The sequence below is a fragment of the Oryctolagus cuniculus genome, chromosome 1 (assembly GCF_051225735.1).
Source record: "Oryctolagus cuniculus isolate XC-2025 breed Fujian yellow rabbit chromosome 1, ASM5122573v1, whole genome shotgun sequence".
Lineage (NCBI taxonomy): Eukaryota > Metazoa > Chordata > Mammalia > Lagomorpha > Leporidae > Oryctolagus > Oryctolagus cuniculus.
The window spans coordinates 198284636-198300894 of NC_142867.1; the positions used below are offsets into that span (position 1 = coordinate 198284636).

The 16259-nt window shown below is 46.5% G+C and overlaps 1 protein-coding gene across 19 annotated transcripts in view; it reads left to right on the top strand.

Moving 5' to 3' along the window:
- The window catches only part of UNC13B (unc-13 homolog B), a 267751-nt gene that overhangs the window by 3843 nt on the left and 247649 nt on the right, over window positions 1–16259 (top strand). For 5 of the 19 annotated variants that reach the window (XM_089300152.1, XM_017340137.4, XM_089300220.1 and 2 more), the window contains exon 1: window positions 11686–12031. The exons of 3 other annotated variants lie outside the window; for them this stretch is intronic. In XM_089300152.1, coding sequence (XP_089156278.1) covers window positions 12010–12031 — 22 coding nt within the window. In that variant the 5' untranslated portion in view covers window positions 11686–12009. Of the gene's footprint in view, window positions 1–5744; window positions 5878–11369; window positions 11508–11685; window positions 12032–16259 lie in introns of those variants that run through there. 11 more of the 19 variants (XM_089300179.1, XM_089300189.1, XM_089300205.1 and 8 more) reach the window with 8 other exon arrangements.

Here is a 16259-nt window from a genome sequence, read left to right on the forward strand (position 1 = left end):
CCTTGGGCCCCTGCACCCACATAGGAGACAGCTCGAATTCTGTTTTAAAGAAATTAGTATTTCAGATAAAGTTGAAGTCCTTGTATACACTTCTCTCTAATCTTATTCCCTTCTCTCTCTCTCTCTTTACCTACCATTACTAGAAGTAACCAATAACCCAAGTAGGTCTTACTTTTATTATGAATTAAAAAAAATAGTGAATTGATGTATGCATATTTCTATCAAATATATGTAGAAATTGAATTGTAGTGATGGTTGTACAACTCTGTAAATTTACTGAAAATCATTGAACTATACACTTAAGATAAATTTTATGATATATAAATTATACCTCAGTAAAATTGTTAATTAGAAATCTTGGCAGCACTCAGCGGTATTTACTGATGATAAAGAGTCTCTCCTTATTAAATCCTAGCCAGACTTCTCTGAGCACTCCATTCTTGGCCTGTGAAGACTTGAACAAACACCGACTTAATTTCCAACAACTCAGCTGTCTCCCTAGTATGACCCTGTTACCCTTAAAGTATCTGCCTGAGAAAACTCAAAGCTTTCAGAAGGATTTACTGGTTGTCTCAAGCCACAGCTCAAGATAAAGCCTCTGTCTTCCAGTCTTTGTGGGAGGGTAGGAGTCTAACTTTGATAAACGCCAGTTAAATGTAGGGGAAGCCAAATTTTATCTCTACCATGGTAGGGTTTTTGGCTGGGCCTAAGAAAAATAGACATAAGACAGATTATCAGGGAAAAACAACTCATACACTTTCAATGTAAGTTTACATGACATGGAAGCCTTTATAAGGATGTGAAGACCCAAAGATATGGCTGGAGCCAGGCATCAAAGAATAGGAAACTGTAAAGACGTTTCCAGGCCCAGGGGCTGGGGCTAGGGTAGTTGATTAGGGGGAGAAGTGACCAGGAAGATAAGGGTTAGTGGACTAAGATTTATTTGCATGTATTTCCTTGGCCTCAACTTCTCATCCTTGATGATTAGAATGGTATTTTCCTTCTGGTATAAGAAGGACATCTTCCAAATGGGTCTTTTCATTTTATCTCCTGCCTTTAGGATGCTAAGAAGAGAAGGGTCAGAGTACTTCTATTTATTTATTTTTTAAATATTTATTTACTTATTTTGAAAGTCCGAATTACAGAGACAGAGGGAAAGACAGAGAATCTACTATCCACTGGTTTATTCCCCAAATGGTTGCAATGGCCAGGGCTGGGCCAGGCCGAAGCCAGGAGCTTCATCTGGGTCTCCTACGTGGGTGGCAGGGGCCCAAAAACTTGGGCCATTTTCTGTTTTTCCCAGGCCATTAGCAGGGAGCTGGATTGGAAGTGGAGCAGCCAGGACTCAAACTGGTGCTCACATGGGAGGCCGGTGTCGCAAGTGGAGGCTTTACCTGCTATGCCACAATACCAGCCCCAATTTATTTACTTTTTAAGATTTACTTATTTGATGGCCAGTGCTGCGGCTCACTAGGCTAATCCTCTGCCTTGCGGCGCCGGTACACCAGGTTCTAGTCCTGGTCGGGGTGCCGGATTCTGTCCATGCTGCTCCTCTTCCAGTCCAGCTCTCTGCTGTGGCCTGGGAGTGCAGTGGAGGATGGCCCAAGTCCTTGGGCCCTGCACCCCATGGGAGACCAGGATAAGTACCTGGCTCCTGCCTTCAGATCAGCGCGGTGTGCCAGCCGCAGCGGCCATTGTGGGGTGAACCAACGGAAAAGGAAGACCTTTCTCTCTGTCTCTCTCTCTCACTGTCCACTCTGTCTGTCAAAGAAAAAAAAGTTAAAAAAAAAAAAGATTTACTTATTTGAAAGGTAGAATGATAGGGAAAAAGGGAAAGACAGAGAGATGTTCCTATTCACCAGTTTATTCCCCAAATGGTTGAAATAGGCCACATTCATGTGAGGAATCAAGAATCTGTCAGGAATCAGGAAGTCCTTCTAGGTCTCCCACACGGGTGGCAGGGACCCAACTACTTGGACTCCTTCCGTTGCTTTCTCAGGTGCATTAACAGGAAGCTGGATGGGAAGCAGAGCAGCTGTGACTCCAGCCAGCACTCCAACATAGGATGCCAGCATTGCAAGTGGCAGCTTAACCTGCGGGGCCACATGCTGGCTGCTCATCCTCCATTTATCATCCTTTCTTCACACTTGATCTTAGTCAAAAGGCCGAGAAGCGATTTCATTCTCTCTTTTAAAGGCCTAGTTTCCACTGTACAAATTGGAGTTCAGTTCATGTTGTACTTTTCCCCTATTGCAATAGTATATTGCTGATTTAAGTCTGTCATTACTACTTTGCTTGTCTTTAACAGTAATAATTTTTTTTCAACTTGAAAGAGTGAACAAGAGAGAGAGGGAGAGAGAGAAAGAGAAACACTGTCCACTCACTGATTTAATCCCCAAATTCCTGCAACAGCTAGGGTTGGGTGAGGCCAACACCAGCAGCCCAGAACTCCATATGAGGCTCCTATATGGGTGGCAGGGACCCAAGTACTTGCAATATCACCTTCTGCCTCCAGGGTGCATAATAGCAGGAAGCTGGATTGGAAGCCCCAACAGTAACCAATTCTTTTTTTTTTTTTTTTAATGTTTATTTTTAATTATTTGAAAGGCAGAGAGAGAGAGAGAGAGAGAGAGAGAATCTTCCATCTGCTGGATCACTCTCCATATGTTTACAACATTCAGTCCTGGGACCAGGCTGAAATTAGGGGCCCAGAACTCAATCTAGGTCTCCTGTGTGGGTGGCAGGGACCCAAGAACTTAGCCATCATATGTTGCTTCCCAGGATGTGCATTAGCAGGGCACTGGATGGGAACTGGCATAGTCAGGACTCAAACCAGGCACTCTGATATGGGTTGCAGGTATTCCAAGTAACAGCTTAATCTGCTGCTCCACAACTATTGCCCTAGTAACTAATTCTTTTTTTTTTTTTTTTTTTTGACAGGCAGAGTGGACAGTGAGAGAGAGACAGAGAGAAAGGTCTTCCTTTTGCCGTTGGTTCACCCTCCAATGGCCGCCACGGCTGGCGCGCTGCGGCTGGTGCACCGCGCTCATCCGATGGCAGGAGCCAGGTACTTCTCCTGGTCTCCCATGGGGTGCAGGGCCCAAGCACTTGGGCCATCCTCCACTGCACTCCCGGGCCACAGCAGAGGGCTGGCCTGGAAGAGGGGCAACCGGGACAGGATCCGATGCCCCGACCGGGACTAGAACCCAGTGTGCCGGCGCCGCTAGGCGGAGGATTAGCCTATTGAGCCGTGGCGCCGGCCCTAATTCTTTTTTTTTTAAGATTTATTTTATTTATTTGAAAGGCAGAGTTACAGAGAGACAGAGGCAGCGAGAGAGGGAGGGAGAGAGAGAGAGAGAGAGAGTGAGAGAGAGAAGTCTTCCATTGCTGGTTCACTCCTCAATTGGCCATGACTGTTGGAGCTTTGCTGATCTGAAGCCAGGAGCCAGGAGCCTCCTCTAGGTCTCCCATGTGGGTGCAGGGGCCCAAGGACTTCCCCAGGCCACAGCAGAGAGCTGGATTGGAAGTGGAGCAACCAGGTCTCAAACCGGTGCCCATATGGGATGTTGACATCTTAGGCGGCGGCTTTACCCACTATACCACAGAGCTGGCCCCTAGTAACCAGTTCTTAAAACATTCTTATTCATTAATTCACTCATTTATTTAATTCATCAACAAATCATTTTTGTTCATGAATCAATGTGCCAGGTGTTGTACTATGTCTTAAGGATAGAGAAAAAAATGTCCATTGCTTTTCAGGAGCTCTGAGTTTAGAGTAGATAAATGTTCAATTACCCTTCAATAAGATAATGTTTGTAATTTGAAGAAAATACATCTATTATACCTGTCTTCAAGGAAAGTCATTTGTGTGTCTTGTTTTTCTCTCTGACCCTTCCTTTTCTTTTCCTTCCTTCCTTCCTCCCTCCCTCCCTCTCTCCTCTCTCTTTCTTTCTTCCATTCTAACAGTAATCTTTTCTTTTCTTTTTTAAAAGATTTATTTATTTATTTGAAAGTCAGAATTACACAGAGAGAGGAGAGGCAGAGAGAGAGAGAGGTCTTCCATCCGATGGTTCACTCCCCAAATGGCTCCAATAGCCGGAGCTGTGCCGATTCGAAGCCAGGAGCAAGAGCTTCTTCCGGGTCTCCCACGTGGGTGCAGGGGCCCAAGCACTTAGGCCATCTTCTACTGCTTTCCCAGGCCACAGCAGAGAGCTGGATTGGAAGTGGAGCAGGGTGCCCATATGGGATGCCAGTGCTTCAGGCCAGGGCATTAACCAACTGTGCCACAGCACCAGCCCCTCTTTTTTTTTTTTTTTTTTTAAGACTTTGGTTATTTATTTGAGAGTCAGAGTTACAGACAGTGAGAGGGAAAGACAGAGAGAAAGGGGTCTTCCATCTGCTGGTTCACTCCCCAGATGGCCGCAACGGCCAGAGCTGAGCTGATCCAAAGCCAGGAGCCAGGAGCTTCTTCTGGGTCTCCCACGTAGGGGTGGGGTCCAAGTGGTTGGGCCATCTTCCACTGCTTTCCCAGGGCATAGCAGAGGGCTGGATCAGAAGAGGAGCAACTGGGACTAGGACCGGCACCTGTATGGGATGCCAGCCTCGTAGGTGGAGGATTAACTTACTGCACCACAGTGCCAGCCCTGTCTCCTTTTCTTCCTCCTGTCTTTTTATTTTTTAAAAAGATTTATTAATGTATTTTAAAGTCAGAGTTAGAGAGAAAGAGGGAGAGACAGAGAGACTTCCATCCTCTGGTTCACTCCTCAGATGGCTGCAATTGCTGGGTCTGGGCCAGGCTGAAGCCTGAAGCCCAGAGCTTCATCCAGTTCTCCCACGTGGGTGGCAGGGCCCAAGCACTTGGGCCATCTTCTGCTGTTTTTTCCAGGCCATTAGCAGGAAGCTGGATCAGAAGTGGAGCAGCTGGACTCTAACCAGTGCCCATGGGGGATCCTGCATTGCAGGCGGCAGCTTTACCCACTGTGCCACAATGACAGCTCCCCTCCTGTCTCTTAAAAGTAGGTGTTCTCTACAAGCTGACATCTGTTCTCCTTCTGAAGTCTTCCTAGCAACCTTATGGCTCCAACCCTCAAATTTTTTATAACATACTCTTAAATACCTGCACAGGTTCTATGCTTTTATTTCCTTATTTGCTCAGGCTATTTATTCTCTGTGTATGGCACACCCTGCCTTCCATCTTTTCATGTCCAGTCCTAGTCATCCTTTGAGATCCATCCCCTCCACGTTCTACTTCCTTTGGGAAAACTATCCTAATTCTACCCACAGTCTCTGCTAGGTTCTATTAGTACTTGAAAGGCATTATGGGGGCCAGCGTCGTGGTTCACTTGGTTAATCCTCCGCCTGAGGTGCTGGCATCCCATATGGGTGCTGGGTTCTAGTTCCGGTTGCTCCTCTTCCAGTCCAGCTCTCTGCTGTGGCCTGGGAGGGCAGTGGAGGATGGCCCAAGTGCTTGGGCTCCTGCACCTGTGTGGGAGACCAGAAGGAAGCACCTGGCTCCTGGCTTCGGATCGGCATAGTTCTGGCTGTAGTGGCCATTTGGGGGGTGAACCAATGGAAGGAAGACCTTTCTCTCTGTTTCTCTCTTCACTGTCTGTAACTCTATCTCTTAAATAAATAAAATCTTAAAAAAAAAGGCATTATGGCCAATTGCTTGAGCTCTGGTGAGTGATACTGCTGGGTTTGTATTCAGATTGTGCTTTTATTTATTTATTTATTTTTTTAAACAGGCAGAGTGGAGCAGAGTGGACAGTGAGAGAGAGAGAGAGAGAGAGAGAGAGAAAGATCTTCCGTTTTCTGTTGGTTCACCCCACAATGGCCGCTGCGGCTGGCACACTGCGCTGATCCGAAACCAGGAGCCAGGTTGGTCTCCCATGCGGGTGCAGGGCCCAAAGACTTAGGCCATCCTCCACTGCACTCCTAGGCCATAGCAGAGAGCTGGACAGGAAGAGGAGCAATCGGGACAGAATCCGGCGCCCCGACCAGCTGGCGCTGCAGGTGGAGGATTGGCCTATTGAGCCGTGGCACCGGCCTATGCCTTAATTTTTTTTAATCAACGAAATGGGGATTAACATAGTTGCACTTTTATTGGTTGAAATTCCTATCTCTCTGGGTCCAGTTGTGCATCACTGGCTATCAAATAGGTATACCTGCAAGGATATTCCATGCCATCTCAAACTTAATATGCGTGACCAAAAAGGAAACTTATCTTCCTCCCCAAACCTATACTTTCCCTTTCTTCCTTTCTACATATGTTTCATATCCTGTTTAATCTAGGAAAGCCCTTTTCACCCTGTTCTGTGCCGCGAGTGTCTCGGAGAGTCTGGCCAGCAGACTCAACCCAGGGCCCGCGACAATGGTTTCTCGGGCGAGAAAAGAACGAACGACGCTTATCGGTCTTCAGTAGACTTTTTATTAGAGAAAGTAGACGTGACAGAGGTACAAAGGAAGGAGGAAAGGAGAGGAGAGAGAGAGAGCTTCCTCCTCACACCCGCGGCTTATATACAATATGTGACCAATCAGAAGCAAGCTGGAGTCCATGCATCAGGCACACCAATCCGGTCTCTGTTCACGTGAAGGGCACGCGTCCTTTGGCCAATCAGGTGAGGTGTCACGCAGCAGGCAGGCAGGCAGACGGCAGACTCACTGTGGGGGGGGGGGTTCCTGGCGCCATCTTGTTGTTTACTGTGACCTCGATCCCTCCACCTTTGAAGCGCCCCGCCCATTGGAAACACCCCCCCCCCCCCCCCCCCCCCCGTCAAAACTGAAACTAAAAACCTCCACCTAGCGATGCCACTGCGGACTATTCCCCAACAGTTCGTTCTTTCTTTCTTTCTTTCTTTCTTTCTTTCTTTCTTTCTTTCTTTCTTTCTTTCTTTTTTTAGATGTATTTACTTGAAAGTCAGAGATACACAGAGAGAGAAGGAGAGGCAGAGAGAGAGAGAGAGAGAGAGAAAGAGAGAGAGAGGTCTTCCATCCACTGGTTCACTCCCTAGTTGACCGCAACGGCCAGAGCTGTGCCGATCCGAAGCAAGGAGCCAGGAGCTTCTTCCAGGTCTCCAACATGGGTGCAGGAGCCCAAGGACTTGGGCCATCTTCTACTACTTTCTCAGGCCATAGCAGAGAGCTGGATCAGAAGTGGAGCAGCCGAAACTTGAACCGGTGCCCATAGGGGATGCCGGCACTGCGGGCCGTGGCTTTAGTCTGCTGCGCCACAGTGCCAGCTCCATGGTATAGGTACTTGCGGTACCTGTATCCCACTTTGGAGTGAAGTTCAAATCTCAGATACTCTGCTTGCAACCCAGCTGTCTGCTATTGATCCTGGAAAGGCAATGGAGAATGGCTTGAGTAACTGAGTCCCTGCGGATGGAGCTGTTGTCTTTGGCCTGGTCCAGCCCCTGCTGACGGGGGAATTTGGGGAGTGAACCAGCAGATAGAAGATCTCTCTCTCTCTCTCTCTCTGTTTCTGTTGCTTTGTCCCCCCCCCCCCCCTTTTTAAGATATGTTTACTCAGGGGCCAGCACTGTGGTGTAGTAGATTCAGCACCCGCCTGTGGTGCTGGTATTCTATATGGGTGTAAGTTTGAGTCTTGGCTGCTCCATTTCTGATACAGCTCCCTGCTGATGGCCTGGGAAAGCAATAGAAGATGGCCCAAGTGCCCGCACCCACCTTGGAGACCTAGAAGAAGCTCCTGGCTCCTGGCTTCAGATGGGCACAGCTCTGGCAGTTGCCGCCATTTGGGGAGTGAACCAGCAGATGGAAGATCTCTCTCTGTAGCTCTGCCTCTCAAATAAATAAATACATTGTTTTAAAAAAGAAGCGTTTATTCATTTTAAATGTGGAGAGAGAGAGAGAGAGAGAGAGATTTTCCATTCACTAGTTCACTCCCTAAACGGCCACAACACGAGGCAGGACGTCCATCTGAGTCTTCCACAGGGTGCAGGGGCTCAAGTACTTGGGCCATCTTTAATTGTTTTTCCTAAGCTATTAGCATGAAGTTGGATAGCAAGTGGAGCAGCCGGGATATGAACTGGCTCCTGTATGGGATGCCAAAGTTGCAGGCAGCAGCTTTACCTGCTACAACACAACACTGGCTCCATACATTTTTTTCTTTAAAGCTGTAAAGTTGATAGAGGGTGTTTGTTCTGTTGTGAGAGAATTCTTACCCTAGTCTGGAGCTCCCCCAAAACTAGCAATTGGGTCGACTCTGGGTGTTTGGCCTTTTTCTCTTGAGATTTTAGGATTCCCTTCATTATCCAGTTTCCTGGATCCCTCTTCCCCTTTGCATTTTCTGGTCTCAGAATCCTAGCTCTCAGCTTCCTGTCAACTAAGTCTTTTTTTTTTTTTTTTTAAGTTTTGCTTATTCACTTGAAAGTCCTAATTGCAGAGAGAAAGATACACACACACACACACACACACACACATAAATATATATATATATATAGAGAGAGAGAGATACATCTTCCATCCTCTGGGCCAAGCCAAAGCCAGGACTTTTATCTGCGTCTCCCACACGGGGGCAGAGGCCCAAATACTTGGGCCATCTTCTGCTTTTCGCAGGCCATTAGTAGGGAGCTGGATCAGAAGCAGGGCAGCTGGGATTTGAACCAGTGCCCATGTCAGATGCTGGCATTGCAGGCAGTGGTTTTACCTGCTATGCCACAGTGCCAGCACCTGTCAGCTATATTTGAAGGTGAAATTTCAAATGCTGAAGAACTTCCCTGTACTGTATTGGAATAACTAATGACCATGGGCCAGGGACGCTCTGTGTTGCTATCACTGTCTAAGTTGCTCCTAAAGATACACTTAGCATGCTGATGAGTGTAACGGGTGTTGTCAAGCGCCTGAAGAACACCTTGTTTCTTCCTGTGGATTTTTCCTTTTAACTGGGAAACTATGCTACCATGGAGCCTGCATCACCTTCAGACAGTGACTCTTGCTCTGCTTGGCCCATTTTCACCTCTGAGATACATTTCCCTCTAGTGTCTACAACCTGAGGAATAACCAACATGTGTTGAGTTTTTAGTACATACCAAGTAATTTAAATAAATTGACTCTTTTAATCTTCAAAGCCATCCTATGAAGTAGATAACATTATTACTGCCTGAGAAGTTGAGACAATATAACTTACTCAATGTCACAGGTTCCAGAGTTAGGACTCAAATCTAGGTATGGTGGTAAGATTTCTTTCCTTGCTTCCATCCTTCTTTTGTTCTTAACTTTGTTTGAAAGTCAGGGTGACAGACAGAGGGAGACACAGAGAGAAAGACTGAGATCTTCCATCTGCCGGTGCACTCCCCAAGTGCCTGCAAAAACCAGGGCTGGGCCAGGCCAAAGCCAGGAGCTGGGAACTCCATTTGGACTTTCTATGTGGGTGACGGGTACTTGGCTTATCATCTGCTGCCTCCTAGGCACATTACCAGGAAGCAGGATTGGAAGCAGAGTAGCTGGGACTCGAACACACATGCAGATGTCCCAAGTGGCACCTTCTGTTGCACTATGCTTGCCTCTACAGAAAGATTTCTAAGATGCCCCTCCAAAGATCCTGCCTCCTGGTAGTATTCATGCACTTGTGTCATTCCCTTCCCTCGAGAGTGATTTGCTTCTGATAAAGAGAATGCAGTAAAAGGGAGGGGATGTGGCTTCTGTGATTAGGATACAAAAGATTGTGACTTCTATTTTGGTGGCAGATTCTATTGCTTCCTTAGCTTTCCTGTTTCCTTGAAACAAGCTGCTGTGTTAGAGAGGCCCATATGACAAGGAACTGAGGCTCTCAGTCCGAAAGCCAAGGAGGAATTGAGCCCTGCCAACCATCACATGAGTGAGTGTGGATGTGGGTCCTTTTCCAGTCCAGCTGACACTTGGAAGCTAGTGAGAAATTCTGAACTAGAGGATCCAGGTAAGCCATGCCCAGATTCTGACCCACAGAAACTGTGAGATAATCAACCACTGAGTTTGCGGGTAATCTGTACATAGCAATAGTTAATACACCAGCTGAATCTTGTATGGCTCCAAAGTTCACGCTCTTTATAATTTTATTAGGGTATTTCCTGCTGCTCTGAACTGCTCCTAAATGCAGAATGACTTTCCATCTTTCACTGGGTGGCCTCTGCATCCCTAGGAGAATCTCTGGTTCCATAAGAGCTCTGTTTATTCTTGTCTCTAAACTCAGTCCCAGAATCCAGAAGTTCAAACTGTTTTTAATTCCTTGCTATTGTGGTTTAGGACACTTGGGCTAAATAGCTAGGTATCCCAACCCCCAGCAGTCTGGGAGAATGCCTATTGTCTTTGGCATGAGGCATCTCTGTTGACTAGCTGAGTTGATTTCAAAATTTTTAGGGAGTGGGGAGCAGCACTATGGCATAGTAGGTTAAGTCTCCACCTGCAGCATCAGGATCCCATATGGGCACCAGTTAGTGCTTGGCTGCTTCTCTTCTGATCCAGCTCTCTGACAATGGCCTGGGAAAGCAGTGGAAAATGGCCCAAGTGCTTGGGTCTCTGGACCCACATGGGAGGCCCAGAAGAATCTCCTGGCTCCTGGCTTCAGATTGGCCCAGCTCCAGCTGTTGCGGCCATTTGGGAAGTGAACCAATGGATGGAAGACCTCTCTCCGTTTCTTTCTCTCTCTCTTTCTCTGTAGCTCTGCCTTTCAAATAAATAAATAAATAAATCTTAAAAAAGTTTTTTTTTCTTGGGGTATTGCTGCAAATTTGGATAAATAGTAGCAAGATAAATTCTTCTTGTCTACTTCCTTAGGCTCCTAGCTATAACATTTCGAGTGTCACTCTGTCATAGCACTTTTTCTAGTGACGGCAATCATATAGTAACCAGGGTTTGCTTTTGGAAGGCAATGATCTTGTTAGAGAGACTCACCCTGAGTGTGGCAGGCAGAATCCTAAGGGGCTAAGGGCTTGCAAATCTGAGCTGGGCTAATGAGGCCCTTATAAAGCACCTAGTTTGGTGGTGCCTAATTGTGGCAGCACAAATGGAATTAGTTGAGAAACCTTAAAAAGATCAGACTTCTGAGCTCTACCCCAAACTAATTAAATCATAATTTGGGGGTGGTGGTGGATTTGTGCATCATGCTGTAGGAGTCTATCTTCTTGCTTTCTGCTCTTTTTTTTTTTTTTTTGTTTCCTCACACGTGCTGTGTCATGTTGCCAGAAGTCCTCTGATTAAAATATCTCTCCAACATTCTCCATTCAGTAACTGGTCTCTATATACAAGACACTATTCCAGACATTGGAGATACAATAAGCATGAGAAAACGTCTAGATAGGACTGGGGTCTCCAGACTTTATGCTTTATGTTTAACTTTGTGGGCTGTGTGGTGCGACCTTGTTAAATTATTACAGTCAAGTACTCTGTCAGCTGTCAGCAGTGGATTCCTTAAGGAAGTCCTGTGGAAATTCTTCAATGAAAAGAATCTGTTACTGAGTGGAAGCCTCACCCACGTGCGAGGAGCAGAGTGCTTCATTTCCCGCCTCACGCAGGTGAGAAAAAGCCCCGCCCCGCTTTGAGCCTTATTAGTGGGCGGAGCTGCCTCGGTTCCGCACGTAAGGAAAGCGGAAGGGGGCCCCGCCTCCTACGTGCTCGTGGGGGGCGGGGTCGGTGGACTGGGCGTGAGTTGATTGGCTAGGGGGTGGGGCGCCACGGCTTGGTTCCGCCCAGGCGCTCGCACTGATCCCGGGTGGAGTGGAGGGGAGGGGGGGGAGTCCCTGTCGCTCCTGCCTCCCGGCGATGGCGCCGCGGTGCCGCGCCCAGTCCCCCGCTTGCCAGCAGGTACTCACCGCCGTCCCGAGTTTGCTCGGACGGTGAGATTGGGGAGGGTGTGAGGGAGCGGAGGGACGCTGCCTGCGACTGGGACCATGCTGAGCGGCCGGACCCGTGGGGCGGGTAGCGGGAGCAGCCGCGGCACCTGCTGAGAGGAAAGAGCGAGCGGCCCGGTGCGGCGGCGAGGCTGGGGCGCGGCGGAGGCTGGCCCGCGCCTCGGCCATGTCACTGCTCTGCGTGCGCGGTGAGTGCGCGGACTCGGGTAGGAGGCGAGGGGTCGCCGCGGGGTTTGCACACGCTTCTCGTGGGCTTCCGGCTACCGTCTCTCCCGAACTTCGCTTCCCGTCGGTGCCTTGAGGGCGATTATGTTCAGCCACTTATAAACGCTTGAGGAGCTTTTTTCCTACTCTCATGTGCCCACGCCCCTGTCAGGGACCCTTACCTCTCCGTGGTGGTAGCCGTGTGACAGTGCTGTTGGCCGGCATGGGTCACAGCCGCGTGGGAGTGGGTGAGCTGAGACCGGGAAGGTTGGTGCCTGTCGGTAGTGGGCAACCTCCCATGCCTTTCTTTCTTCTCCCTGCGCCGTAAAACTGCAGTCTGCTTGTAGCTGCTAGTTTCTTTTTTGAAATTCTTTGATCGCGCTAGTGGTACAGCTGTCACATCCCTTCTTCCAGCGTCCTTCGTGTTTTGCAGCTCTCAGTCGTCTAGTTTCCATTCCTTTCCTGAACCCGGCTGTAGTCTAGGCGAAGATTATTCTCCTGTTCCACTTGGAAGAGTGTGTTTGGCTTCTCTGCTTTGGGAGCTGACCGTAAGAGGCGTGATTTATTTTCACTTCCATTCCAGTCCTTCAAGGGGAAGGGCCTTTATTGATTATTTTTTTCCCTGAGGACACTTGACCCACCTAAGAAGATATCTTAAAGCAAGAGCTTTGGGGTTTAAGATGAGGCGCGGTGTGTGAGACTGCAGCCTCTTATTGTTTTCTGTAGTATTCCCAGCCCCCGACATAGTAGAAACTCGTTTTGAATGAATGCAAGGAGTGTGATTTTTATAGGGCTTATCTGATCAGAAGGGGCAGGGTTTGGATTCAATCCTGGGAAATTCAAGTTACAGTCTGTCATGTCTGTGTTGAACAAGAAGGGGGAAAGCGGCTTCACTGTGAAAGTATTTATGCACTAGAGCTCTCACCAGAACTTTTTCTGGCACCTCGTGCTGGATAAAGAGTTGGTGTTTGTTTTGGCTGCGCAGGTAAGAAGCATTTGTTGTTTGTGGTCTAGGGCTCTGATAACAGTGTTTCCCCAGCTGCTGGCAAATGCAACTGCTTTGTTGTGTTCTCTTCCACTGTTTTTGTTAAATCTGCATTAACCTAAAATGGATGTGGTGATTTCCGGGGATTATGAGACTCAATGTTTCTTCTTTCATGGTTGATTTTTCATTAATGAAAAATTTGCCTTGCTTTTAGTAAGACGTTTTCTCTCAGCAGCTGGGAATCTATCTATTCCTGTAGATCCCTGCTGCTCAGTAGCAGGATTTGGGAGAGGGTGGGCTTTGCAATGTCTCTTGGACAGTTTAATTCTCTGCTGGCACAGTGTATTGCAGAGATAGTCCTTATGAAAGACTCTCCAGGCCAGGAGCACATTTAAATCAAATTCTTATTTAACTGAATTTAAATAACTTCAGAAGAGCTGCTGCTGTTTTCATTTGTTCTAATATCAGGTAGCTTTCCTTGTTTAGAAATGCTGTGATTTGGCTAACCTCTTTCCCCTTTAATGTTATACTAGTCAAATTTCTCCTCTTTTGAACCTGGAGAAATGGAGACCAACAGGTCATTCATTGTCTCTCTGATAGAGATCTTGATAATTTTAATTACTGAAACAATGGCTACCTTGTATGTAGGTGTTCATATTAAATGGTGAAGTATTCATCCTGAGGAAGCTTACAGGAAAAGGGTAAAAATACGTATTTCTAAAATGACATTCCTTGCGTTGTATTTTGGTAGTAGGAGTAATGTACACATTCTGAAAGCAGTGTATGTAGTCGTATTGTATAACAACTCCATTTCGGTTCATTCTGGAGTAGAATTGAATTAGAAACTTTTCCCATATAGTCAAACGTAGTTAACGTGACGTAGAAATCGGCAAACTGGTATTAATTTAATCATCCTAACCATCTCATTCGAGAAGCCATTTGCTTGGTCTAACCCTTTAATCATGGCTTACTGCCTGCATGTTAAAGCCTCTCAATATTCTGGCCCCAGCTCTCCTTTTTGACCCTATATTTTTGCCTATCCTTGTACAGATACTTGGCTCTAGCACTTTTGTTCCTGCCTCTGCTCTGTTCTTACACCTCATTGAAATTGCGTGTTTTCCACTTGTCTGAAGTATGTTCTTTCTTATCTAGCTTACAGTCTTTTTTTTTTTTTTTTAATTAAAAAGTTCCTCAGTCCACAGTGATCGAGCACTTGTGGTTTGAACTGTGTCACTACCTGGCAACTGATGTTGTATTGTTATACTCATCGTGGCCCAGACAAAGGAGGCAACAGCACTGGTCAGATCAGATCTGGAATTTTGTTCAGCTGAGGCATTTCCTTTTAAGAGGCACATTGAGAAACTGGATTACGTTGAGGAGATTGAGTAGAATAAGGAAGAGTGTAGAAATCATTTGAAGAACACGGGAAGTTTAGTTCTGAGATTTAAGAGGGAGAGGATCCTAACAGTAGATGAAAATGATTGAAAATTCTGTTGTGTGGAAAATAGAACATCTTTTCTAGTTGCTGGAAAGTATCAAACTGGGACAACTAGACTAGTGGTTGAAACTTAGAGGAAATTGGATTTTAGCTTAGTATAAAAAGAACCTTACCCGTTAGGTTTGTTCTTAACAAATGTAATGGATTTTTTTTTAACCTTGTAACAGAGATTGAAAAAGTGGTAAGGATGTTCTGAAAGGGACATTGACCATTGGATAGGTGATTAGACTTGAATTTTTATTTATTTTCATTTCACTCGGAAAACAGACCTTCTATCTGCTGGTTCACTGTCTCCAAATCCCTGCAACAGTCAGGGCTGGGCCAAACCGAAGCCAGAGGCTCAGATCTTAATTCAGGTATCCTGTGTGGGTGTCCGGCATCCAAGTATTTGAGCCATCATGTGTTGCTTCCCAGGGTATGCATTTGCAAGAAGCTAGGTTCAGAAGCAGAGTCTGGATTCAAACCTAGACACTGCTGTATAGGACGAGGGTGTCCCAGCTGACAGCTTAACTGTTGATGCTAGACGCCTTCCCCTTGGAATATTTTCTTTCCTTCCTTCCTTCCTTCCTTTTTTTTTTTTTAAAGATTTATTTATTTATTTGAAAGGCAGAGTTAGATAAAGGGGAAGAGTTAGAGAGTGAGCCAGTTTCCATCCTCTGGTTTACTCTTTGCTGGGCTGGGCCAGGTAGAAACCAGGAGCCAGAAGCTTCTTCTGGGTCTCCAACGGGAGTGCAGGGGCCCAACTCCTTGGGCCATCTTCTACTGCTTTCCCAGGCACATTAATTAGTAGGGAGCTACATGGGAAGTAGAGCAGCCCAGACTAGACTTGGTGCACTTGTGGGACACTAACATTCCAGGTGGTGGCTTAATCTACTATGCCACAATGTTGGCCCCAAAGGATTTTCTTTAACTTTGTCTTGGTATTCATGACCAAATTTCTCCCAACAAATTACAGGTATTTTGAGAATTGAGACTTTCCATATTGTTGCTTTGTAATTCCCACAGTGTTTTTAACAGTGCTTAAATAATTGAACTATGGGCATTTTCCTTTTATTTGAACCAGAAGTGGCCACACTTGTTAAAAATTTTGTTTGGAGATTTAAAAAGTAATATATGCTGGCATATTGCTAATTATATAAAATTGAGTAAATGCAGAAAAAGATAAAAAGGAAAATAAAAATCATCATGGTTCTACCAAATACTCCAAACCATTGCTAACTTTTTTTTAAGGAGTTATTCTTGGGGGCTGGTGGTGTGGTATACAGGTTAAGCCACCTCCTGCTGTGGCAGCGTCCCATATGGGTGCTTGTTCGAGTCCCAGCTGCTCTACTTCTGATCCAGCTCTCTGCTATGGCCTGGGAAAGCAGGGGGAAATGGCCCAAGTCCTTGGGCTCCTGCTCCCATGTGGGAGACCCAGATAAAGCTCCTGGCTTTTGGACTGGCCCAGCCCTGGCTATTGCAGCCATTTGGTGAGTGACCCGGCAGATGGAAGATCTCTTTCTCGATCTCGCCCTTTCTCTAACTCTGACTTTAAAAAATTATATTAAAAAAGCGTTATTTATTTGAAAGAAAGAGAATTGAGATCTTCCATCCTTTATTTCATTCCCCAAATTTCCTCAATAACTAGGGTTTGGCCAGGTTGAAGCCAGGAACTAGGAACTCCCTTTCAGTCTTGCGTAAGGGTGACAAGAACCCAAATACTTGAGCCATCATCTGCTGCCGTCCAGGC